The 27820-nt window shown below is 49.7% G+C and overlaps 1 protein-coding gene across 9 annotated transcripts in view; it reads right to left on the reverse strand.

Moving 5' to 3' along the window:
- LOC144950309 (syntaxin-binding protein 5-like) overlaps nucleotides 1-27820 on the reverse strand; it is a 209945-nt gene that overhangs the window by 79978 nt on the left and 102147 nt on the right. For all 9 annotated transcript variants that reach the window (XM_078880407.1, XM_078880406.1, XM_078880412.1 and 6 more), the window contains exons 7-15: nucleotides 26740-26823; nucleotides 23760-23883; nucleotides 19549-19627; nucleotides 15749-15900; nucleotides 11345-11417; nucleotides 9595-9742; nucleotides 8371-8438; nucleotides 6322-6362; nucleotides 5460-5752 (exon numbers count right to left, since the gene is read on the reverse strand). In XM_078880407.1, coding sequence (XP_078736533.1) covers nucleotides 5460-5752; nucleotides 6322-6362; nucleotides 8371-8438; nucleotides 9595-9742; nucleotides 11345-11417; nucleotides 15749-15900; nucleotides 19549-19627; nucleotides 23760-23883; nucleotides 26740-26823 — 1062 coding nt within the window. The remainder of the gene's footprint in view (nucleotides 1-5459; nucleotides 5753-6321; nucleotides 6363-8370; nucleotides 8439-9594; nucleotides 9743-11344; nucleotides 11418-15748; nucleotides 15901-19548; nucleotides 19628-23759; nucleotides 23884-26739; nucleotides 26824-27820) is intronic.

Here is a 27820-nt window from a genome sequence, read left to right on the forward strand (position 1 = left end):
AGGGATTTACTGCCCCGTTCAATCGGAGGCATTCTATTTTCGCTTCTCTCTCCCTTGTGCAGCTTCAGAATTTTCCAGTTTTCGGGATGGAATCGTAAGAAACACTCTAAAATTACGTTATCAGTTACCGAGGCTCCCACAAGGCCACGCGGCAGGTCGTGCGGCACAGTTTGGCGCCTGCTTTCGTAGAGTGATGGCGGTCGTGTCGCTACGGTTCTCTGCGGTGAGTAACGACGTCTTTAAAAACAACGGCGCTGCCTACGCCTCCGCTGAATAAATCAACACCAAGCCGCTCGCGCGCTCCCAGAATCAGCGGTGAACGGGACAGCCAACACCCTGCAACTTGCAGACGTCTCACAACGGGAATGGGGTCTAACGTGCCTTGGAAATGGCTCGGCGGTAGCCAAGTTCGCCGCCTGCTGTAGAGACTCACGGTTCGGCTTCCAGAAGCCGCCCCGGTTAATACCGCAGCGTGTATTCATTGTAATTCTACTACGCCGCCCACTTCACGGCGGACGTTCAAGAGGAACGGATCGCGTGCCGGCGGTCAGGAACCCAAAATTCGCCAAATTAGAAAATCGCCCAGCAAATTTCTCAATTGGGATTGTACACACAGACGGAGCAGCAATCATCGCCTCACTGCGGGCACACTAATGCGCCTATTGGCTTTCCCACGCCGATGCGGCACAGCAGGATTTGTTTAAGCAAACGAGAGAGAGAAAGAGAAAAAAAACCTGGACCGGTTCGATATTCTGGGTCTCGTCAGCAGTCACGCTTGTTTAACAAATGCGTCTGGGTCACCAAATGTTATTGGCAAAGATCGCTCCGTATAAATTATGAGGGACCCATTCAACGCCCAAAAAAAACTGTACGCAAACTCATGATGCGTTGTATGTTGAACCGTACGTATGTTGAACTTCTTTCGCACCGTATGTAGCCAGCCGTGCTCACCGGAGGTGCATTGCCATTGAGCAGAATGGGTCAACGTGAACGCAAAGGAGTGATGTCAATGAATGAGAATCAGAATATGTATTCATCCTGAAGGAATCGGATGAGCTGTAAAGCTCTTTGTTCGCAGATGTCCAGTAGCGGCTGATAAGAATGTTACTACAACAAACAGTACAGAAACACGATAGCCGTGCAAAAAACAAGAAAGGTAAACACATCTCCCAACACAAACAAATATAACTAAACCATCCTCATCCTACCAGGCCAAAGCACACTGAGATATTCACTTATTTTCAGAAGCCACCTGGCTACCACAAAAGATAACTCAACAAAGTGGCCCATCACATGGACATGTATAGCATGAAGTTGTGTTGCTATTACAGAGACTTGCCCTGGAGTCAATCCAACAAATTGACAAAAAAAATGTTTTTGCATTTTTTTTGAGAAAATAAAAATTGCTTCATGGTGAATACCACGGGATTCTTTAACCATTAGCGGGACGTCGCGTGCCGTAGCCAGCGGTGTCGCACGCGGTTGATGAAGAAGAAGAAGAAGGGAGAAAGACAGACAAGGCGCATCGTGTTCACGTCTCGACCGTCGTGAACTATCCTCGACGAGGAATTCACCTCGAGTGGAAGTAAAAATCAAGGCGCAGATGTCGGAAACGCTCAGCGCCAAGCAGAGGCGGCGGCACGGAGAGAAAGGGGGTATCTGAGGGTGCAATTCACGAGCATCCATCTGCTTCGGGATTTAAATAAATATATAAGTATATAAAATGCTTCTCAATTTGATAATGCTCCCCCATTCCATCTGAAGGCCTGGTATTGGCCCCAGGGCCACAAGGCCTCAGCTGCGGTTTTTCGTTGAAAATTAATGCAGTCCTTATGAACAGTTGATGAACAAATTACGGGAGCTTATATTGCATGGGTCGCAATCGCCTATAACCGTTCACTTATTAAATTTTAAAACGTTTGTGGCTCGAAATGAGATTTAATTGACTGATCAATTTAATTGATTGGTGTTGATTTAATTGATTGCTGTGGAGTATTTTTAGCCCACGAGCCAGAGGAAAATCATGTTTTTTGCATCTGGTTGAACAGCTCATTGACTTGATGGATTCATTTAATCGACTGATGGCTCTCGTATTTCCAATCTGCACGTCCGATGGAGCCTCCGAACGTGCCTCTGTCTGGTCGTGAAGTTAATTGATGCACAGATTGATTGATGGACTGCAGTGATGGGTGGTTGAGCAATTTTCAACCTGTGGAAATGAAGGACGCATTATCATACTAATGTGGCAGTGAAATTTCACTGATCGATGAATTCACGTCATTGATTTAATTGTCACGAGTCATTTGAACCTCGTTGTAGTGGTGGTGGCACATCAACCTTGTTAAGACTCAGGTCTCCCCTGAACGAGAGACATTTTTAAAGTCTTAATCGGCTCTCACACGGTTTGAAATTAAGGACCGGCAGACCGCCTGGATCACCAGTTTCGAAATGCGCTGTCCAGACCAGACTGGATTCACTAGGCTCAAACAGTCAGGCCCACTGAGACACAGAATTCCAAAAACGGGAGTCAAACTATTTACTGCAGCTACAGCCACAGCAGCAACAGCAGCAGAAACTACAGCAGCAGTAGCTACAATAGCTACAGCAGTAGCAGCAGCTGCAGCAGCAGTAGCAGCAGCCGCAGTAGCTATGGCAACAGCATCTACAGCAGTAGCTACAGCAGTGGTTACAGGAGCTACAGCAGCAGCAGCAGCTTCAGCAGTAGCTACAGCAGCAGCTACAGCAGCTACAGCAGTAGCTACAGCAGTGGTTACAGGAGCTACAGCAGCAGCAGCTTCAGCAGTAGCTACAGCAGCTTCAGCAGTAGCTACAGCACCTACAGCAGCAGCTACAATGGCTACAGCAGCAGCTTCAGCAATAGCTACAGCAGCAGCTACAGCAGCTACAGCAGCAGCTACAGCAGCAGCTACAATTGCTACAGCAGTAGCTACAGCATTAGCTGCAATGGCTACAGCAGTAGCTACAGCAGCAGCAGCAAAGTGTAATGCGAGCAAGGATTGAGGGGGGGCGGAGTCTGGGTCACGTGGGGAGTGGGCGGAGTTAGGGTCACGTGGGAGAGAGGATTTAGGGGGAGAACCGGAAGGGGAAAGGGGAGTTGAGACGGAGTGAAACAGGAGGAGGCCACGCTGGGCAGGATGGAGAGAGTGGCGCGGTCGCCACGCAGTGGGAGACGGCGACACCGTCAGCCATCGGTGTCAGACGCAGAGAGCTAGCGGCTGTGGGAGGCTAGCTGTATACGGGGCAGCAGTGAAGCTAGAGAGCGGAGCAGCGGTGTGGCTGCAAGGTGGAGCAGCAGGGAGACTGCATATCGGAGCAGCAGGGAGACTGCCTAACGGAGCAGCAGGGAGACTGCATCTTGGAGCAGCAGGGAGACTGCATCTCGGAGCAGCAGGGAGACTGCATATCGGAGCAGCAGGGAGACTGCATATCGGAGCAGCCGAGTGGCTGTGGAGAGATGGTCGGGAGGGACGCGGGCCTGAGCGAGGACGCCGTGGTAACGAGATTCTACGAACCCAATAAAGGACAACGGAGATCGACATCTGAGAGAGAGTCCTTAATTACAAAAGCACAGAGCAGAGCTTCTCCTGTGCTGTCACTTCCCCGCCCTCGGCTGCGGTGCCGCTCTTTGCACGCAGGGGGTACCGCACCGCAGAGGTCGCAAACGGGTTTTGATTCCTTACCCCTATCTGTACCCGGCCGCACCAGGGTCGCAAATGGGTACCAGTACCCGGCCGGGTATGGGTAGCCGGGTATCGGGTAGGGTACGGGTATCGGGTACCCGGTTGCGACCTCTGCCGCACCGCGCCCGCTTGACGCGGCCTCGACTCTTTCACGCGGCTCGCTCAGCCGGGCACCGCCGTTGACTGCAAATCGGAGGGCTCGGCAAAGTGAGTTGGAGTTGATTTCACGGACACCGCCTCGAAGTAATGTCAACGCCCTTCGCTTGAACCGATACCCACATTTAGAGATATTCGCTCCAGGGAATGTCACGAGTTTTTGTTTTGTTTTTGTTTGTAAATACGTCTCAACGTTTAAGCTTCTGTGTGCTCGCCCTGAACGTGAAACCGGGGGACAGCTTTCCATCACTCTGAAAAAATATATCTAACAGTGTCACGTAAATCATCGGCTCAACAGCATCCATTATACAACGGCACCATATTTAGAATGTTATGCGCGTAGGCCGTCCTTCAAGTCGGCCGTATGGATGGCATTGGGAGGGTGCCGGATCTGGGCGGTGGGTGGTGGAGCACAGTGCACCTGGACTCATATTCGCGCAAGGGAATGTCATGAGTTTATAAAAAAAATATATATGTCTCAACGTTTATGCTTCTCTGTGCTCCCCCTAAATGTGAAACCTCGGTGTGGGAGGAGGGGGGGGCACACATTCAATCACTGGACAGATTCACCGTGCGGATGCCATGAATAATTCAGCAAAGTGCTCAACACTCGCAGTCTTTTTTGTTCAAAGACACCGATACATTTGTCCGGGTGGAATATTTTGCAGTGGTGAGGGTGGGGGGTAGGAAAACAAGAGAAACACATGCTTACCAGTGCGCGGGGCTTGTAGCCAATGTTATTAAGGGGCTCTAAATTAAAAAACACACATTTTTTACTTACATAGTAAGGTAGTTGTATTTTTTTATTTGCTATACAGCCAGCTAATACGACAAATCGCTAAACTGAAACACCCAGTCGTTCATAAAAGTTGAAGGCGGTAGAGTACTATAGTAGTAGAGCAAGTGCAGAATCACTGAACCGGAATTGATAGCCACGTAGAAGGGAAGAAAAAAAAACATAATAAAATACAATTCTCACGACGTTTCGGCCACAACACAAGCAGCCGTCCTGAGGTGAAGAACAGGGCTGTCGGAAAGACAGCGTTCGTGGGAATTGTATTTTATGATGTTTTACTTTTTATTATTGTATTATTTCCCTTCTACGTGACTTTACCTAAAGAACCAAGAAGATTAATCCCTGCAGTCACGAAAGCTTTAAATCGAAATTTAACGGAATTGATAGCTTGAAAGCATTTAGCGCGGGGCCCTTGAAAGTGCGGGGCCCGTAGCATCATCTGTAGCAACTACATAAGTAGCTACTACACATGCAGCTACTACACGTGCAGCTACTACACGTGCAGCTACTACATAAGTAGCTACTACACGTGCAGCTACTACACGTGCAGCTACTACACGTGCAGCTACTACACGTGTAGCTACTACACGTGCAGCAACTACACGTGCAGCTACTACACGTGTAGCTACTACATTAGTAACTAGTACATATGTAGCTACTACATATGCAGCTACTTGTGCTACTACGATAATCCGGCACTGGCGCTGACACTCACGTGGAACCCGTGGGCACGGCGCCCCACATCAAGGGGGCCCCAAACGAGTTCAACGGCGTCGTGCGAGGGCGAGCGCGCGAGTCTCTCGTACCGCGATCTCTCCGACGGCCTCCTGACGGCTGAATCGGTAGAAGACGACGTGTGACGACGCGCCGGCGACGCACAGCATGCGGCTCTCGGGGCACCAGGCCAGCAGCTGGACGGCGAACGGGTCCTCCGGCTCGTCCAGCGCCACCGCCACCGCCGCCGCCGGGGCAGGCGACGGCACGCCGCCGCTGCCGCCGCCGCCGCTGCCCTTGCCGCCGTCCCGAACTCCGACCCCGGCGGCCACGGGTCGTTCAAAAATCTTGGCTGTGCGGAGCTTGTATAGCAGCTGCAGGGTGACTGGGGGGGGGGGGCGGGGGGGGGTGGTAGAGGGCGGGGGGGGCACACACGGGGATAAGCGCGAGAAGCTCAGTTAATACTGGGCGTTCGAGTCCGAGCGACGACGGGTTCCGGCATCGCTTGCTGTCGACGGGCAGTCATCCTCACGCGGAGCGACTCGCTGGAGGCTGTCTGTGAGTCGTCCACCTGTCTGTGACTCGCTGGAGGCTGTCTGTGAGTCGTCCACCTGTCTGTGAGTCGTCCACCTGTCTGTGACTCGCTGGAGGCTGTCTGTGAGTCGTCCACCTGTCTGTGAGTCGTCCACCTGTCTGTGACTCGCTGGAGGCTGTCTGTGAGTCGTCCACCTGTCTGTGAGTCGTCCACCTGTCTGTGAGTCGTCCACCTGTCTGTGACTCGCTGGAGGCTGTCTGTGAGTCGTCCACCTGTCTGTGAGTCGTCCACCTGTCTGTGAGTCGTCCACCTGTCTGTGACTCGCTGGAGGCTGTCTGTGCGTCGTCCACCTCTCTGTGACTCGCCACTGCATAGAGAGAGTGATGGCGGGTGGGTGTGGCACGAGATGCATCACTTACTGGCGGAAGCATCCCAGAACTTGAGGGAGCCATCCGCGTGCCTAGGATGGAGCGGGGAGAGGTGGGGGGGGGGCGGAGAGATAAATAAATAAATAACAAGCCCGAAACTCTCCCCGCGAGTGGGGACACTTGTGGTGGGTGGTGGTGGGGTAGTGGGGTGGTGGTGGGGTGTTTTAAACCTTGGCCTTGTGGGACAGCCCCGCCCCCGCCTCCCCCTCCCCCCTGACCCCCCCCCCCACCTTGCCCCCTCTGGGAAGTTTATAGATCTGCATCTGCCATACTTCACCACGCTGGTCAGTGGGAAAGCATAGACATGGAGGCCCAAGACCGGCTCCAATACCACCCGCCACTAATCTTAGCCGTGGCTGGGAATTGAATGAACTCAGGTTCGCCAGGTAAACACAGCAGCGCACCCACCACTCAACGCTGCAATATGACGAGCACATATTCGGAACCGACGTTATTTTACCTGAATGTGTCGGAATATCGACAAATTCAGGCAAAGCAATTCTCTGGATGACACTGCTTTTGTCAGTTGGTGCACAAGCAAAAAATGAACAGCCCTCAACGCATTCGTCAATGACGCAGCACGTGCACTCTGAATAAGGGACATTGCCTGAAACGTTGCCTTTCGTTCCGACATGAATACATTGCTTCTAGGGCGACATTATCGACGAATGTGTGGCGTTTTAGTCCCGTGTGAGTTGGCAAACCAAATTGAAACGAAGAATAGTTGTACAAGAGCTCTCAGCATTGTCTAGACTACCAGCTCAAAAGAACTGAATGTCTGAGTCAAGGCTAAGAGCTTTTCTAAGTGCAATACTCCACCATTTGTTCCCAGCATGCGTAATTGTTTTCTGCTGTGATGGGTTTTCTGTGTCACGTACATATTTGGCATGAATATGAAATTCAACAACATTAATCATGCCAGCAATTTAAAAAATCCAGACAGGTATTTAATTGCGAATTGGAAAGGTGAATACACACAGAAGCCGAAAGGGGGGGAGGTTGTCCTGATTAACACTTGAAGGTAACGAAAGGGAAGGAATGACCTTCCATCACGTGTTTCAAACAAACTCGCTCAGCTGCATTTAAAGCGCACAGCCCTTTGTGCTTTCTGCAAAAAAAAGCCAATCTGGTCCTGACATTTAAGGTCACCATCAAAATAAATTCGAGCAAATTTCACCAATTGACAGCAGCTGCAGCCATGCAGTGATAGACAACTGTTGACTGGATTCATTGTCATCAGCACAGCCACCAACGCCTGCCCCTAGAAGCAATACCTGTGGAGTCCCAACTCCGCCAACCATGGGACCCATGACCTTCGCTCGTGCCAACACTAATCAAATCCCTGAAGAGCAAGCAAACCCATAATTGTAACAGAGAAGTAGTGCTGGCCGTAAAACCATACGTTTCAAACAACAACAACGCAGAGAGACATGTAAATAGCACGCAGTCCCTATAAGTTATGCATAACAACCACCCACATTTTCTGAAGAAGTGCATTGTGGTCTTTTTGTCTTAGGTCGCCTTGAAAATGCATTTGAGCCAACGTGACCGACTGACTTTATGTGACAGTGGCAGCAGCGATGCGGAGATATCACGACGACGATATCACGACTGGACCTCACGAGCAGTTTAGCGGGGTTCGTGTCTGTGAACTTAAAAACTCTAAAAACTTTTTTTTTATTTTAGCAGGTAAGGTCCACTGGAGCAATACAGCTCTTTTCAGAAGTGACCTGGCTATCAAAATGATAGCTCAACGAAGTGACTTATCCTCACGTGGAAATTATTAGCGGCCACAGATACTCTAAACGCGTGTTTTTAAATATAGAGGGGAAAAACCGGACGACCCGCAGAAAAATCCACGCGACCACAGGGAGAACGCTCAAACTCCAAATATACAACAGGCGTCAGGGTCGGGATCAGGATCGAACCCACGCCGTCCTGTATACCAGGCGAGGTAGTTAACATCTCGCCACCGTGGCGCCCAAGAAAGGAGTGGGAGGAGGAGGAGGAGTAGGAAAGAGAGGGGGCCCGCGCACTCACCCTGTGATGATCACCTCTGGGTAGCTCTGGTTGCCGATGTCCCAGCTGCCGCCACTAATGGGCCACTCCTAAAGCAGGGGGACAGGGGAGCAGGGGGGCAGGGGGGCAGGGTGACCCGTTGGCCTCACTCGGCTCGCGGACGCGCGCGCATTCGGACCGTGCACGCGAATCAGCTCCCGAGGGGAATCTCCGTCACGCGACGATGATGACACGCAGTGGGGATTAAGTTTGGGGAGAGTGGCTAAAATAAAAACATTCGCATCTTTCAAGAACCAAAAACGTCAATGATGTTGGTGAATCAAACAACATAATCGTAATAATGCATTTGTTTAAGTAATTTGGAATGCACTCTTTTTTTTGCGCGTAGTTATTTAACATGCAAATCCATGATCCCTTCTATTTGACATTCATTACCACAAAGCAGTGTCGATGTTTACGCTCGCTAATTAATATTGACTTGCCCCGGCATGTGGTTTACTGAAGCAGCACCAGTGTGAGTTTGATGTCGTTTAGAATCTTGTGTTTGTTGATTTATCACCTCCAATAACCGCACTGAAACAGCCGGTCGGACGTTCCCGCGTGCTCTGCGTGTCAGAATGGGGTTCGTCGCGTGACAGTCAAATTTTTATTCTCAGCGCTGGCATTTTAGCCAAGTGAAGAGCGGAGTTTGGTCAAATTAAGAGCAGATTTCAAACGTGATGCCGTATTTTTTGTTGCTGTGCGAGTCACTTGTGACCACGCTGAGACCTTCAACTCGCTACACTTGAGAGCCCCAATTAACGACAGGTAGCTGCCAGGAATTGAAGCCAGGATCTCAGCGGTCCAGTCTCAGGTGCAATGACCTTTGAGTCCATGAGCCCAGACCAGATATTTCACTAGCTGGTGTCACAAGAGGTGGCACCACTTTACTGGTTCAAATTACTTCATGTGGCTAATAACAGTGAAATTACGTGGCAAGCATTTGAAACGAGTGGGAAATCATATAGATAACTCGTAATAATAGCCACCTAAATACATGGACACGAATAAAGTTTAGCCAACTGGGGTGATATCCATTTCTGCTCTGGCCCATGGGGCTATCTGAGCCACCTGGGCAACTTTTCTCGAAAACTAATTTTTAAATGTCGACGCCACCACCGCCGCACTTGCACTTTGGTGCAGGCCAAGCAGGCAGGCAGGCATCCCGCCAGAAATCGTTGCTTCTGATGTAGAACGAAGAGAGACCTGTTTGCTGAAGCCTTGCTTCTTCTGGCGAGCTCCTACAGAATACAGCGCCGGGATGATTTCCACCGAGCAGTCGGCAAAATACTCGCAGAACGTGACGGGTGAGTCGTGGATGTCCATCGCGTAGGGATTTTCAAAGATTGGGTAGCTGCAACCGACGGGAATGCAAGCATTAGCCACCTCAAGAAACTCCGAACAATTGGTCACCCACATCGTCCACAGAGACTGTCATCCTCGTCTAGATTTTCTCACCTCTCTCCACTCCTCCACTCACTTCCCTCCATATCCAGCAGGGCCAGCTACAACATGTCCTGCCTCCACTCCCTCCTCCACTCGCTTCCCTCCATCACCAGCAGGGTCAGCTACAAGACCTCCTGCTGCCCGTGCCACGACCGGGGCCTCTACGTTTAGTCATTCAGCGTGTCTCACTCCACTCTCACATCAGCGAGATCTGACGAGATTTGGTGCATTCTGGGTAATTTGGCCGAATGTTTACATCACATCATTTATGAATAATAAACGCTCTTTGACATTTTAATAACAAACTATTCAAGATAAATTTCAGGTCACTACAGACACAACCGAGGGTAAACGTCTGGCCTACAGCCAAGCCTGTCAGCAGCTCCTCCAAAATGAAGCAAAGAGCCAGTGAGGTCTGAAGGTCAAAGGTCATATCATCTCTCCTGACTCCACTTTCAGTTACATTACTCTGCAGTCTCCAATACCAGCATGTTATCGAACAAATGACAGCCACTCCGACACATTCATCAATAGCACCATGGTCCTCAAGGGATGTAAATATGTATGCGAGGCCACGCTTTGGGAAAATTGGTCTTCATCCGTAACGCCTTAAAAAAGGGTGTAATAACATTTAGCATCACAAGAATCGGACAATTTACGCACGCTAAGTGAATGTGTAACGTAAACTGGCATTGGCCAAGCATCCCAATGCTGAAGGAATTAGCTGCGATTTATTCAAATGAGATTACACACAGTAGCAGCAGCTGCATCAGCAACATCGCCCGCTGCTGCTCAAAAAAATTGGCAGGACTGTCCTGGGAACACAAAACCTCGGTCGTCTTGCGGAGTAATAATTATAATAGTAATGGTACGCAATCATGGATTGTGAGCGTTATTTAAAACCAGGAAAGAGCTCCCACTTGCGTATTCTCCAGTTTCCTTCCACATGTAAGTACTCATTGGCTGAAAACATCTCGATACGTAGAGGACTGCAGAGATTTGGCAATTGTTGGTAGCACTGGCTCGCCACCCGGCTCGTCTGTGGTTCCTCACCGATTGTGAGATGCAATTTGCATGAACGGTGACGCCACGTAAAATTAAACAGTATTATACTGCATCGAGCCAAAAAGCCAATCAATTAATTAATTGCACAAAATGTCCCCGCATACTTCTGACGCAACATGAAAATACATTAAAAAAAACCTCTGGATCGGTTTCAGGTTTAAGCATGCAGTGTCTCATAAGCAGAGTCAGGCTCGCTTGAATCACCGCAAGGACCATCTGTTTGCACTATGGGGGTACCAGTTGAACACGAAATGGTATCATACAAACCTCAAAATAATCATGAGCCTCATTGTGAGAAATATAAATGAGCAGACAATGACTTTTTTAAAAAATTGTCTGCTTTTTTCACGTATTTATTTATCTATCCATTTATTAATATTCACAACGATGCTCGAGATTGTTTTCAATTCAGTGGGCGCGGTGTTGTCGGTGGCACATCTCTCACCCGCTTTGCGTGAGGTCAACCACCACCATGTCCTTTTCAAGCAACACGACCACCGCGTAAGGGTCTTGGAAATCTGAATGACAACACGACAACAACAAAGACAACAACAATGACGACAGCGACAACCATAACACGGTCATGTTCCCCATTACCCAGCCAAGACTGACCTCGGGTGATCTCTTTTGCCGAAGTTCAATTTAACCTGTTGAAATATATCATGATCATCAATCTATCAGAAATTATCAGTCCAACGCCGGATGAAGGCCTCCACCCAAGCCATCGCCGTCCTGTGATGAAGCAATCCGGCCGATTTTATCTTCCATCGTACATCCCATCATCGCAATCTCCAGCCTGCCTCGTCAATGTCAAGCCGTGAGTCTCTACCGCACCTGCAGTCGCCTGGAATTCACTCCCTCGATCGACTGATGCCCGTAAACTCACACAGAGACCCGTAGACTTCATATAGAGACCCGTTGATGCACATAGACCCATAGACTCACATAGAGACCAGTAGATTCACATAGAGACCCGCAGACTCACATATAGATGAGTACATAGATTGACACAAAGATCCGTAGACTTCACATAGAGACCCCTACAGTCACATAGAGACCCGTAGACGCACATAGACCGATAGACTCACATAGAGACCAGTAGATTCACATAGAGACCCGCAGACTCACGTAGAGATGAGTACATAGACTCACACAAAGACCTGTAGATTCACACAGAGACCCGTAGACTCACATCGTAAAATAGAATTTGGTTAGATGTCATTGCACAGTCCAGGTGACTCTCCTCTTCTATCCACCACCCAGATCCGGCACCCTCCCAATGTCATCCGTGCGGCCGACTTGAAGAACGGCCTACGTGGATAACATTCTAAATATGGTGCCGCTGTATAATGGATGCTGTTGAGCCGATGATTTACGTGACACTGTTGGATATATTTTTTCAGAGTGATGGAAAGCTGTCCCCCGGTTTCAGGTCCAGAGCCAGAAAGGGTCAAACCTATGTTTATATGTTGATACTGGCAAGGAAGGTCCCGTGATCGTGACATTCCCTTGAACGAATATCTCAAAATGTGGGTATTGGTTCAAGCGAACGGCGTTGACATTACTTTGAGGCGGTGTCCGTGAAATCAACTCCAACTCACTTTGCCGAGCCCTAGAGTCAACGGCGGTGCCCGGCTGAGCGAGCCGCGTCAAGGGGGCACGGTGCGGTCCCCCGTGCGTGCAGAGAGCGGCACCGCAGCCGAGGGCAGAAAGTGACAGCACAAGAGAGGCTCTGCTTTGTGCTTTGCTGCTGCTGTAGCTACTGCTGTAGGCATTGTAGGTGCTTCTGTAGCTACTGCTGCTGCTCGAGCTACTGCTGTAGCTGCTGCTGCTGTAGCTGCTGCTGCTGTAGCTGCTTCTTGTATAGCTACTGCTGCTGTTCTAACTGCTACTGTAGCTGCTGCTCGCTGCTTTAGCTGCTGCTGTAGCTGCTGCTTGTGTAGCTACTGCTGCTGCTCTATCTGCTGCTGTAGCTGCTGCTGCTGCTGTAGCTGCGGTGAATATGTTGACTCACGTGGCACTGACTGTATGGACAGAGTGGACCAGGCTCAGGTCTGAACATTGTGTCTTGCAACTGGCGATGCAGGCAGTCGGTGACCCCATAAATTGAATCCAGGTGAGGGCCGACTAATACGTAAAAAATGTCTCTTGCTCTGGGGAGACCCAAGTCATAGCAAGGTTGACGTGCCACCAACGAGGTTCAAATGACTCGTGACAATTAAATCCATGACATTAATTCATCGATCAGTGAAATTTACAGCCGCACGCTTCCTTCATTTCCACAGGTTGACAACGCACGAGCGGCCGTCAATGCAATCGACCAATCAGCCCCGCGCATCAATTACCTCCGCGACCTGAGAGCGCACGTCGGAGGGCTCCGTTCGACGCGCCGGATTGAACATGCCGTGCCGCCAAAACTCGACGGAGTGAATCCATCAAGTCAATGAAACTACTTAACCGAGATTCTAGATTTGAAGCTTTCGTGACTGCAAGGATTCATACTCTTAGGTTTTTTCGGTAAGTCACGTAGGTAAAACATCAAAATTAATGAAAATAAAATAAAACAAAAATCACGACTTGTGTTGCCTCCGAAACGTCGTGATTTTTGTTTTATTTTATTTTCATTAATTTTGATGTTTTACCTACGTGACTTACCGAAAAAACCTAAGAGTACTTAACCGAGATACGCGAGCGGAAAAAAATAAAAGCCCGCCGCTACCTTGGGGTTCCGCGAGCGCGGTGGCTATGTTAATGCCAGGGCGCCTGCCGTGAAGGCCTCTCAAAGATCTTACATTATCATGCTAATTTGTACTGGGCAGCCCTTTGATTGGTGGGAAAACCCACCACTGTCGCGGTCGCTGCCCACCACTCACATTAACATTGGCTGCTGACATTTGGGCTACGCCCATTTCAAACCTTTATAAACAGTTTACCTTTAGAAGCTAACCCCCTATTCCTGATGACGAAAGCTTGTGTTGCGATCGAAACGTCGTAGTTTTTAGTTATTTTCTTTGAACCTATCTACGTGACTTTACCGAAAGACCCAAAGAATAAAAATTAAATAACTTTTTTACGTTAAACCATATTCCATGGGATACCTTTTTAGCAATAAAACAGGAGCTGTGTTAAGATGTCCAAACACCAAAATAGATAAATTTTTGCAAGGCGCCATGTCTGCATTAACAACCCGCGGAACTTTGTGGGCAAAAACATGCAAACAATCACGCTCTGCTCATTAATATTTGATGCATTATCTTTGACACTGATTGGCCTACACCAGAGACAGCAGCCTTCTTTATGGCCTAGTCTCACCACCAGTGTCAGAGCAGAGAAAGCCAGAAGGCGTATAGTGCGAAGACAACGCCACTATCAGAGCATTTGTAGCTCGGTTCGAGCAGTTATATGCATGGGACCTGTTTGCCAGGATCTAAATGATGAAAAACAAGAATAGGGTTTACCCTTTCTTGCAACAGATATAACGCAGACTTGATTCCTTGCAAACGGTATCTATTCGGTGTTTGAACATCTTAACACTTCATGTTTTATTGCCACAAAGGGTAAACCCCATTCTTATTTTTCATCAACGGCAATCGTTTCAACGTGTAACGCACTGACGCCGTGCAGGTACTCGCTCGTCCTTGCACAGAGACAGCGACAGAGAGCGAGAGAGGACGACTCAGGAGCCGCAGACGACGAGCGAGGGACAAAGCAGCCACGCGCCGGGCCGACGCAGTTTCTCGTCGGCGCTTGTTCCCCGTTAGTGTTGCGCAGTTTCCCCTCGGAGCCTGCAATGTCCACGTAACTGACCGCCACTGCCGTATGGCACGTATGTGCACATCGCACACACGTCCGCGTTCAAGTCTGCAAACCACGCGGTGGCTTTGGCAGTTGCGTGGCTAAATACAGCTCGGTCCCCGCCGCCGGAGGGAGCGGGCGTTGAATGCGGTTGTTCGCGATATGGTTCCATATTAATGAGAGCCGCTCAGCTCGATGTTTGGAGGGACTTCGCCGGCTGAGGCAATAAAACCCCGAGTCCTCTTGCCTGAGGGCTCGTGCGCCTCGGAATGTTTGTGGATGAACGTGTAATCATCGCAAATCGATTGCCGTCGATGCTGCGCGATTGCAATCGATCAGCGTAAATGATTCATCACCCGCAGCGCCAAGCGACTGATCTGCGCTTAGCTTCACGCGCGGGAGGCCTTTTGGGACCTTCTGAGAATTGGTTGGAATTACTTGCGGTTAATTACAATAAATGAGAATGGCCTTGTGACCAACCGAGACTACAAGCAAGCGTACACATTAATATCCAATTACCATCACTTACGTACGCAGGCACACAATTGTGATTACAATCACTTTGACCGTCGATTTTGATTTTAAGCACTCCACGGGTGTCGCAAAAGTCTTCAAAATTAATGCTACAACCCTTTGACGACTTGCTCATTAACTACGGATTCTTCCCACGGGCTCAGTAGACGCACGACCACCACCACCACTCCCCCAACTGCCCGTTGGAGAACGGAGACTCGCACCCAAACTCTTCGCCGCGGCTTGCCATCAAGCTCGGCTCTGGCTCAGGCGAGCCGGCTCAGCCGCCTCTGAGCGTTGTCCCAGTCCATTAGCCTGAGACCTGAGCCACGGCTGAGTCGCTCGCCTCCGATTCAGAGCTCAACATACGTGCAAGAGTTCAACATACGTACAAGAATTTTGACTCAAAACTTTCGTCACCGCAGGAATTCATATTCTTTGGTTCTTTCGGTAAAGTCTTGTACGTGACGTACAAGAAGTTCAACATGCGTGCGATGCCGTCCCTTGACTGTCGTACATTGATTAGGTCACGGGAGCTTACCGCTGGGGTAAGGCGTCTCGCACAAGGTGAGGAAGTCGACGATGTTGGAGTCCATCTCGAGCACGGTGATGTTCCTGCCATGCATCACTGAGAGGCTGCTCCGCTTAGCCTTGCCCTCCACCAGGCCGCCGGAGAAAATCGTGAAGGGCTCCCTGCGTCATCGCATAGCATCACAGGCATCACACAGCGTCACACAATATCACACAGTGCCACAATGCATCACACAGCGTCACACGATATCACACAGTGCCACACAGCGTCACAGACATGACACAGCATCATACAACATCAGAGACAAAAAAACAAAGGCAAAGATCCCCCGTATAGCCTTAACAGACTGTCGGGGCAAGTGCTGTTAGCGAGCACCTATCAAGGCCAGAACGGCACATGGGGGGGGGGGTGGCCAACACCACGCCTGGCCGCCTTTGTCTCCCTAGTGGCGATGTTTACACACTGCGCCAGGTACTCATTTGAGACTGAGTCGACCTAGGAGAGGCCCAGAACCGGTTCAGATACTCGTCACTGGTGTTGGCCGTGAGCGTGAATCAAACTCGTGCCGCTGGGTTCGTAGCGCAGCGTAGCGCTAACCACTGCACCACCGCTCCCCACACACACAAAGACATCACACGGTGTCACGAGAGCGTCACACAGTCATCATCACAGCATCACACAACACCACGTGTCGTATATCGCGCAACGGCAGTCCGGCCCGAGAGCGTCACCTTGTTTCAAGGTGAGGGCACGAAACCGTCAGTGTAAAACAAACTTTAAAGCGCGCGTGTTAGACGCTAAGCACGCAGAGTTAGTTAGTCACGGTGCGACCCGCTTTTGTCGATCGTGCAATTCTGCTGTCGTTCTCGCCCCGTGTGCATTTACGATTTATTTTATTTTAATTTACCAGGTAAGGCCCACTGGGCTCTATATCTCTTTTTTGGAAGCGACCTGGCCACAAATGTTAGCTCAATTTAGCGGTTTGTCACGTGGACATGTCGAGCAGCCACAAAAACTCTAAACGCTTGTCTCTAAATGTGGAGGGAAAACCCGGAGGACGCGGAGAAAAATCCACGCGACCTACGGGGAAAGAGACACACAAACTCTCAATACACAGCAGCAGGCGTCAGGGTTCGGGATCGAACCCAGGGCCTCCTGTATACCAGGCGAGGTAGTCAGCATCTGGGCACCGTAGAGTCACAGGATACACTGCCACCGCCCATCCTCATTATTTCTAACAACCTCCTGCGTCTGTCCAGATCCTTCCGACGACTGTACACGGTTTGTGTGTCAGTTTAACACGTAGGAGGCTTTCGCGACCAATATCATCCATAATAGAGGTTTGTTTGGTTAGATTGCGTAAATATATAAATGTGTCGTTAAACCCGCCACCACCCGACACAGCCAACTAGTAAGGTTTGTCACGTAAACAGAACGTGGCCAATTCGTCACTAGTACAGCAACACCGGTGTGTTGGAGAGCCAAGCAACAACATTTACAATCTTGAGTACGACGTTTCGCCAGTTATTACCACTAGCTTCATCAGGCGACAGCCAGATTTGTGTATGGACGTTGTGAGCCTGCAGTCGTCACAATGGGAGGAGGTGGTGTTTAAATATTGCACCGGACTCGTCTTGTATTTTACTTGACTACAAGGGGTTAGAATGATTAATTGTATTACGAATAGCAGGCACAGAAAGGCGCTGCATAATACTCATTGGAGAACGCTAAGCTGTTTGATTTCTTGGACACGTAACGGAGAAAAGCGGGGGATTGAACGTAAATGTGTTATGGCCAGGAACAGTATAGGTGCCGTGGGAAGCCATGGAAGAAGGCCAATTAAGTTACAAAAGCATCGTTAGCAACCTCCCGCAACTGGGAGTATCCGACGCAGAGCTCTTGAGCGAATGCCATGGACAGCAGCTTCACGGAAGGAAGGCCGCGATCACTACCGACGTCTTTGAGAAAGGACACGGCACATCTTGCGAGAGAGATAAGGATTCAGAAAGGAGGCTGAGCTGTAAGCAGGTGGGAGGGGTGAGGGGGGGGGGGGCTGTCCCCTCCTGCCCCCCCCACAGGCGCTTACGGGGGCAGCCGCAGTGGCTATTAACCATCACCACCAGCACCGCCGCCACCGTTATCGTATCACGGTGCGACGTTAGCATCGCCGTCAATGGGGTCATGGCTTCTTCTTCTTCTCGTGCGATAATTCATCACGACCGTCGTGCGAATGGAGGTGCCACTCTGACTCGCCGACTCACCGTCAACGTGACATCCTCGCCAACGCCACCGGTTCGCACAGTTGCTTGGCCATCCGGTTTGTTTAACCACCGCAAATTCGATTTATCAGCGGCTTTACGAAGCAGCGTTGTCTACCTTTGGATATCCGGTTGCAGGAAAAAAAGAGGGTCGAACCATCGGCGGCTTAAGCGAATTTCCGCAGCGTTGGCATTGAACGCGACGCAAGAAAAAAAATTCGTAAAATGTGCGTATGCTTTTTGACACATTTGGTCGTCCGTCTGGTTTTAAACTCACGGTTTCCAAGCCCTGCGCTATAACTCTGTTTTGGTCGCTTCTTTTTTCGCTCACCCTTTACAGATTTGATTTAATTCACCGTCGTCAAGATTATTGCGATCGTTCGTCGGCGAGGCCGCTCTTTGACATCATAGTCTTTGAGTAGGATCTCTTCTGAACCAATCGTGGTCTTCATCATGATCATCAACAGCAGCAGCAGCAGGTAGGACCCACTTTTGTATGCATGAGCATGCAATGCAATTTGGATTCATGAAGCGTCTAACTGCAACCACAAACCAAACTATTTAAAGAAAATAATTGGGTGATGCTGCTGCTGCTGCCGCTGCCGCGTTGGCAATTGGTGCAAAGGAACACCAAATAAAAACAAATAATGGCACAACACGTTTGTCAATATCCCCGTAGCCTTAAAAAAGTAAAAGCATATAACAGGTGTCGTGTCAGGCGATGGCTTTTCTTCAAAGCACAAAAACACAAAGGGCCAGACAAGGTGGAACCATTTACACCACGAGTAATTCGAGATTATGGTGCGGTCGTTATCGTCACCATCATCATCATTATCGCTAACTGAAGCTTTATAAATAATCATTCGAATTGTTTAACATTGTCACGAACACTAACAACATCATCATAATCCCCGTTCACCTGCGTGCCAAAATAATTGAAAACGTCATCACCATCATTGCCATCTCTCCGATCATCATTAAGCCTTCATGCAAATCCATACCTTATATATATACACGTGTGGCTACCTATTCCTTTAATGCCGGCTATATTATTGTGCTGCATACAGTGAGAACAGCTTATGGAGCAATACAAAAAAATCTCGATGTTTCTGACTCATTCCTCTCATCTCCTCCCCTCTCTAACTCGGAACAACCAAAGACAAAGATCCTCCGCATAGCCACGACAGACTGTTGGGGCAGGTGCTGTTAGCAAGTGGCACTCATGAAGGCTGCACTGCACACGATGGGGTTGGTGGCCAGTACACGCCGCACAAGGTATTAATTCGAGGCTGAGTCGACCTAGAAGTAAAGGCCCAGGACCGGTTCAGATAATCGTCACCGGTGTTGGCCGTGAGCGGGAATCGAACTCGGGTCGCCGGGTTTCGTAGCGCAGCGCGTTAGCCGCTACACTCCCACTTTCCCACTCTCCCACTTTCCCCACCACCACCCCTCATCCTGAAATATCTCCCTAAGCCCAGTTCCTAAGGAACAGCTCCGAATTAGTTCAGTATTCATGAATAAAAAAAAATGTTATTCTTTAATTGGTCTTACGCAGTCCGGCAGGTCTTGTGTTCCACCTTCAAGATGGGCCCACACACCTCCACCTTCCTGCCTTCTTTGAAAGGTTTTTCTAGGGAAGGGTAATGGGATATTTGTAAAAAAAAACAACAACAACCGTGTTAAACATATCATGGGGGCCTTCACTTTGCCAGTATCAAAAGGTAATGAAGTTGGTGTTGGGACATCTTAAAACCTGTTTTTCTTTTTTTGTCAGAAAGGGTAAAACCTCGTCTTGTTTTCCGCGCCGTGTTAAACGCTCGCATGCTTCCCAGACAATTTTTAGTGCAATCCGCAAACAAACCCCTGCGGTCTGAACAAAAACAATAAGAGGTTTCACCCTTTCTGGCACTAAAACAGAGGTGTCGAGATGTTCAAACACCAATTAAAAACCGTGTGCAAGGTATCAAGTCTGCATTAGCCCCACGGACTTGTGGTGAACATGCCGACAAACACGTTCTGATAATACATGCGCCGTCTTTGAAACTCGTTGGCCTACAACGAGGGACACATTATTATTATTTTGTTTGTTCAGACTGTCGAAAAGGTCCCACGTTGGAGCGGCAACATATTGTAGTAAGGCCGCAATGTTGTTATTGGCGAACGTGTAAAGTTGTTGTTGTTGATTGTGCTTATACACCACTGCCATCGCAGCAGCAGCAGCATCACCGAATCATTTTCTTCGTAACCCCCGCGAGCCCCTTCCCACTAGGCATGTTGAAAGGGCTAAAGGTCTAACGCGAGACAGAGAATGGTGGACTCTGAGCACATGGATGCTGGCTGGTCACTCGCAGGGTGTTTATAAACAGGCCCACGTGACACGCGCTGGCCATGTGCCCAGGGCCTGCGGAGTAATATTGCCTTTAGCGGTTTGAGTTACGTTGGCGCTACACTTTAAACATTTTTATAGGCCATATTTCAGAGGTGCACCCTTGGATAGGTCAATGTGCGCGTGCATGCTAATACTTATAAATTCGTCGAGTAAATCACGTGCGCACGTTTGGACGCGTACGGGGGAGCGGTGGCGTCGCGGTTAGCGCGCTGCGCTGCGAACCCGGGCGATACCGAGCTCGATTCCCGCTCACGGCCAACACCGGTGACGATTGGGCTCCCCCCCCCCAGGGTCGACTCAGCCACAAATGAGTTCCTGGTGCGGTGTGCAGACATCGCCACTTGGTAAACAAAGGAGTCCCGTTGCGTGGTGCTGGCCACCCACCCCCTCGTGTGGTGTTACACTGGGTGGCAAGTGTTATTAGTGAGGTGCTCACCAATAGCACTTGCCCCAACAATCCGTTAAGACTACACGGGGGATCTTTGACCCGTTTGCGCATACACACGGTCATGTAGGCACGCTCAGCATGTGAAGATTCACCCTCACCTTAATTCCGTGCATTGCCACGACACAAGGTCACCATTTAATTTGAGCATTGATCCTCGTTCCCCATTTGTAATGTCTCGATTACATCGCCTGTCTCACACGTCCTGTCTCCCCCCCCTCCCCGCCACATGATTTACATAAATGTAGCAGCACAGGATTAGCGAATCATCATCGATAACACTGGTCAACAAAACAAAAAATTTCTGGCCTGGACTTTTGCAGCTGTTTTAGACTAATTTCAGGGCGCTGATTCCACATCTGATCTCAGATTTGCTCTATCACATCTCATTTTATGCTATCGGCATACCCCATTTTCATTGATTTTACCCAAAATTAACTCTGTCACTTATGATTGCAAGCTGTTGCGAGTCAGTGACTGCTTTAGTATTAAAATATGGTGCTGTATTTTTAGGATAGTGTGTTTATAATATAATTTTATGTAGATATCCACATTTATTTAATATTTTTCTTCTGCAGTTTTTATTGAAAATGCAATATTTGATATCTCAAAAACCTAATGTGATAGACAACAACTGATGCCAGATTTGGAATCAGCACCCGAAAATTACCTTACAACCGTTGGAATACCTTATGCCAGAAAAAGTGTGTTGACCAGTGTAATCAATCCACTGCTGTATGAAGGCCTCCTCAGTCTGTCATTATGCAATGTGAAAATCCACCGAGCGTCCATTTGATCCTACTCGCCCAACGTTCTCAAGCGAGGTGCTCGCTGCTCGTCCGTGTCCCGTGGTGGTATTTCTAAATGGCAATCATAATTTGGAGAGAAAAAAACTAAAATAATCCGTGGGTTTATGAACGTTTTGGAAAAACGTGTAAGACTATAGAATGTCATCAATCGCATGAGGTCTGCAAAAGCAGTCTCTGACATGTTCCATTGGGGCGAACCGATATCCAGAAGTAATAATAAGCTCGTAGCTAATCCTTCTCCCCCGACAAGGAATTTAAATGCCGCACGTGAACGGCACGGGGTGATAAAAAGTTAAAAGTGCAATTTTGTTCCCTTAAAACTCGCTGATAAATCGTGCCGAACGACGCATTAACAGACAGCAGAGAAGAAAACCCACAACCAAACGAAAGCCATTACATTAAATTATACAACGCATAATTAATTTCACTAATTAAAGCTAACAAAGGGGGGATGATTAATACGTAGCTTTCTATGAATAGAATAACATTTTCATTAAGCGGCTTCATTTTTTTATTGTAATCTTCGAGGCTAAATTTTATTTATTTATTTTAAAGTACCTCACGATAACATTCACGGCCGTGCCTCGCCACAGAAGAATACCGCATGAATTAGATCCCTCTCTCCCGCCCGCCCCATCACCACCACCGACCCATATCACTCCACGGCACGCCGTTATGAGCACGCCGCTCAATCGTCGAGCTTGTGATAATAAAAACAACAACAGAGAAATTGGCAATTCAAATGCGCGGCATTGAGACGAATCGCCCGGTCCGAGCTGCTGCGCTTGCAGCGGATGGTCAGTCTCAAGACGGCGAAACCCAGCGAGCAGAGTGCTCTTCACGAGTGACTACTTTATGGACGAAAGGGCCTGACCAGAGGCAATTAATACGGCGGTGTAGGGATGCCCTCATCCAGCAGTGGATTGAGAAAGATGCCGTACAAAATTATTATTTTAAAATATTACTACTGCACAGTGGGTGGACAGCACGAAGCGCAGCTGCCTTTATCTCCCTAGTGGTGAAGTTTGAGGCTGAGTCGACCTAGGGGAGACCCAGGACCGGTTCACATAATCGTCACTGGTGTTGGCCACGATGCAGGAAACGAATTCGGGTCACAGAGTTCGTACCGCAGCTCGCAAACCGCTACACTACCGCTCCTCACACACAAGACAAAGATCCCCCATATAGCCTGAACAGACTGTTGGGGCAAGTGCTGTTAGCGAGCACCTATGAAGGCCGGCACGGCACACGAGGAGGTGGGTGCTCAAAACCACGCCTGGCCATCTTTTTCTCCCCAGTGGCAATGTTTACACATCGCACCAGGCACTCATTTAAGGCTGAGTCTGCCTAGGAGAGACAAATGACTGGTTCAGATAATCGTCACTGGTGTTGGCCACGAGCGGGAATAGAACTCGGGTCCACTAGTTCATAGCGCGGCTCACTAACCGCTCCACTACCGCTCCCCCCACACACGCATACAGCACAGACGCGCACAGGCACGCACAGACGCGCATTCAACCAGTGACAAAATCATTGCTCCAAGAGCCCTGCCACGTGGAAGTAACGGGAACGTGTCCGTTGGGAGCGACCGGCACGCCATCGCGAGCGTCGCAGGCCACAGAGCACCGCGCATGAGCGTGTGGCGTTCGCTGTGCATGCCGCCCGTCATCCGGCGCCGCGGATGCAGCGATGTTCGGTGGACCTTCGGGCAAATGTTGCGAAGCTCCCTTCCCGCGGGGTGCCGAAGTGCCATCGCCTGACTTTCTAGCAGGAGAAGGCGGTACAGCAATGTATGAACTAGTCTCCGTCTGCTCCACCCTTGCGGGATAGAGGGTTGCCCCCTCGCGCACACAGATTTTCTCCGGGTCTCCCACTTGTCTCAAAACAACTCATTAACTGGCGGAATACAACTTGGTGTATAGAGGACGGCAGAGCTCGGGCAATTGTTGGCGGCGGGTCACAACCTTGCCGCTGCCTTTCCCCGCTCGCCTCTGAGCCGTCCTCCCACCTCGAGAGCGAGGTGGGAACGCAGGCGCGGCGCCGCCGACGTCCCGTTACAAACCCAGATCATCATCATTATCATCATCATCGTCGAATGACGACGACGACACGGCCGTACTGTGGGGCACGATGAGGCCGGTGGGCCTGGCGGGGCTGCGGACGTTCCACGTGGTGAGGCTGCCGTCCGAGTGGCTGCACACGAACTGCTTCCCCTCGTGGTGCCACGACACCGAGTGGATCTCCTGAAGGGGCGGGGGGGGGGGGGTACACGGCGAGTCCAACACGTTCAACATTCTATTCTGTTTAGGATTTGTATAGCGCCCCAAAACAAAGATCCCCCGACTAGCCTTTAACGGATTGTTGGGGCAAGTGCTGTTAAGGGGAACCTATGAAGGCCGGCGCGGCACACAAGGGGGTGGGTGGCCAGCACCACGCCCGACCGCCTTTGTCTCCCCAGTGGCGATGTTTGTACGCACCGTGCCAGGTACTCATTCGAGGCTGAGTCGACCTAGGGAAGGCCCAGGACCGGTTCAGATAATCGTCACCGATGTTGGCCGCTAAACCACCGCCCCATACGCACACACGCACACACACCGCACCTACGATTAACACGGTTGGCTACGTACGATGTGGAAGAAGCTCAACATACGTACGCACATACAATTCGAAGTGGCACGCTTCAATCTTTTTCTTTGATTCTTGCCATTTTGTCATTTCCCGACCATTTCTATCCCAATTGTGCGAGCGACGTTGAATAAATGAGACAAGGAAGCCGGTCACCAGACCTCCCCCAAGAGCAGCGCGACCCTTCGCATTGGGCGACGGGCCCGCAGAAGCGGATATCACAGAGCCACAACAAAAAGCGGCCCAACTTCGAAGTCACAAAACTCGGCGGAACTGAGAGAAGCGTGCTGAAATGAGGTCGAAAATATTTGCCCTTCGATTAGCCGATTGGTGCGGCTAGGATGCTCGAAGCGATGGATACAATATTGTACTGAGCCCTGACGGAATTGGTAAGCCTCCGGTGAGCGTGGGCCGTCAAGTGACGGCTCACTGATGAGACACCAAAGGTCAAAACCGGTCCAGAATTTCGCTTGCGTTGAACCAACGCTGCGAAAATAATGCACTCCCAGAAGGCAGTATGGCTGGTAGGATTTGTAAAAAGACTACATTTTTAAAAGTGACAGATACGTGAAGGAGGCGCATTGCCATCATAGTTCATCACTTATATTTCACCGTAACGACGCGAACGATTACGCCGCGTTACGCATTCTACTTAAGTACAGTAAATGAACGAAACTTTCCTCCGTGTCAAAATGCATCTATCGCCTCCTGATAGGTGCAATGCAGCAGGGTGACAAACGGTGTCGTGATAGCGCCTCGACTCTCAACGGCGAGGCGTCCCCCAAATGTCCCCAATGTGGAGCGCGCAATTTGTCCCGTCAGTCACGGCGAGAGGTGTGTGGCGCTGAATCACGTCGCGTGTCGGGGCACGGACTAGGGGGGGAGGGAGGGGCGGGGGTGGTGGCTCCGAGGATTACGACGCCTTTCCAAGTGACACGTGGCGATGCTGCCCACGCCTTCCGCCGTTATGACTCCTCCGGGGAAATCAGACGCTCTATTTTCGAAACAGAGAGCAGCCGCCGCCCCAGCAGCAGCAGCAGCAGCAATCCCGTGTCCCGATTTCTCCAAGAGCCGCAAAAGACGCCCGGTGCGGACCGTGATGAATTAGCGAGCGCATCCGTCTCTTGAACACCATGCCAAAGTGGTTACGCGAGGAGGTGAATAAACCGATTCTAAAATTCCGGATGTTACATCACCACACAGGGAGAGAGATTTATTCTTCTTTTTAAGCGACGTTTCCCTTTGGTCAGCTGCTGACATTTTTCCGGGTAGATTCGGCGCTGAGCGGAAGGCAAACAGTCGACGTGAACGCGTCCTGTGCTCACTACACCCCTTGCTCTACCAACACGCGCGTGGTGATTCATCATTATCGGTTCCTTCATTGGTCAGATCGAGTTGCGTACAATTAAGAGCTACGCGCCCTCCTCCGCCGGGCACGGTCAAACAAATCGCGTTGTCAACGTGAGGCAATTTTTGCCAATCGAGTTTGTGGGTGTGTACGTTGAACTTCTTTCGCGCCGTACATAGCCAACCGTGCTAAATCGGGAAGACCACTGCGGACGGAGGGCAACTAAACACAAAACAAACAGCTCTGTCGGTGCCGTGACATCAGCAGAACAGCCGCGCAGCTAAGCCGGGCTTAATAATCGCAGTTGGTTTGCTGATTGATTGTAACGTCATGCACAAATGCTGATTGATTGTAAGGTAATGCACAAATGGCCATGAACGTTCAGTCGGGCGCGTCGTGACCCAACAAGAGCAAGGCTGATAATTGTTTTTTTACCCTTCTATCTGGCAACAAAACTGACACCTTTTTTACAAGGAGTCATGTTTGCATAGACCACAATACCTGCAGTCATAATGCAAACAAAAAACATAACTCTGATAATGTATGCACTGTCCTTGAAGTTGATTGGTCCACACCCGAGACAGCTTTCCTTAGAGCCTAGTCTAACATGGTGTTGGACCAATCAACTTCAAGGACAGTGCATACATTATCAGAGTTGTGTTTTTTGTTTGTATTATGACTGCAGGTATTGTGGTCTAAGCAAACATGACTCCTTGTAAAAAAGGTGTCAGTTTTGTTGCCAGATACTGGCAAATGAGGTTCAAATGGTGTAAGAGCAAGGCTGTCGGTTAAAACTCCGAGCCAGCGTTTCGCCAGATTGTGCCTCTCCCCCCCCCCCCAACCGAGGGAACTCTTGGCCCAGTGGTGCTCGCCCGTCGGGAGACAACGGAGAGCGTCGTTCGTAAACTCCGCCGCCATCGGAACTCGTCCCGTCGCTAAAGTTCGTCGTTCTTCTCAATTCGCTCCCACGCTAGTGTGTTTTTGTGTCTTTCTCCCAAATTGGTCACACAATGAATCACCAATGTCGACTTCTATTCCGTGGTGTGCATCGCTTTGAGTTTCTTGTAGGAGGATGCTTCGTAAAATGTAACGTATTTGGTATCGTAATTATCATTAGGGACCATACCTCTTCGTAATAGTATCGAAAATCAGCCTTCTTGGACTTCAAGTCCCAGAGTACGACGGTTCCCCTCTCGTAGCCAATCAGCAGCTGTGAACGCACAGAGGCACGCAATTGCGGGGGGGGGGGGGGTTAAAAGAGGGGGGAGGGGTACGGGGGGGGGTAGAGGGGGGGCACAGGGGGAGGGGGCACAACACAACAGAAGAAGAGAAGGCATCCCTGTGAGACACTTTTTACAATTCTAGATTTGAAGCTTTCGTGACTGCAAGGATTATTCTTAGGTTTTTATTTTACTTTTATACATTTTTATACATTTTTCATTAAATTATTATTAATTTTACTAAAAAAAAATTACCTACGTGACTTTACCGAAAAAACCTAACAATAATCCTTGCAGTCACGAAAGCTTCAAGTCTAGAATTAATGCCCTCTACGGGGAGGAATTCCACCTATCTGTCCACCTGAAGACGGAAGCTTGTGTTGCCTCCGAAACGCCGTGATCATTATTTTATTTTTATTTTACTTTTATTAATTTTTATTTCAATTTTTAACCTACGCGACTTTACCGAAAAAAACCTAAGAATACTTTTTACAATTTTTATTTTATTTTACCAGGTAATAGCCCACTGAGCTGCTGCTTAGCTATTTTTCAGAAGCGACCTAGCTATTGAAAAACGATAGCTCAACGAATTCGCTTTTCGTCACATGGATATTTACAGCAGTTAAATACTCTAAACGCATTATTCTAAATGTGGAGGGGAAAACCGGAGGACCCGCAGAAAAATCCACGCGACCACGTGGAGAGAGAGAGAGAGACACGCAAACTCCAAATATACAGCAGCAGGCGTCAGGATCATAACCACGATCTCCCGCATACCAGGCGAGGTAGTTAACATCTCCTCGCCACCGTGGCATGAGATTGGTTAACGGCAGTCGTGGAGAATGCGCAGATGGCGCTGCGGGAAGGGGCCACTGGCTCCTTCCCGCCGGCTCCTCGCCGCTAGCCAGACGGCTCCTACGCTGCTGTTGCTGGTGCTGCTGGTAGCCGTTTCCCTCCCCGCAGGGGCGCTTTGCGAGATCTAGAGGG

The sequence above is a fragment of the Lampetra fluviatilis genome, chromosome 57, assembly GCF_964198595.1.
Source record: "Lampetra fluviatilis chromosome 57, kcLamFluv1.1, whole genome shotgun sequence".
NCBI lineage: Eukaryota > Metazoa > Chordata > Hyperoartia > Petromyzontiformes > Petromyzontidae > Lampetra > Lampetra fluviatilis.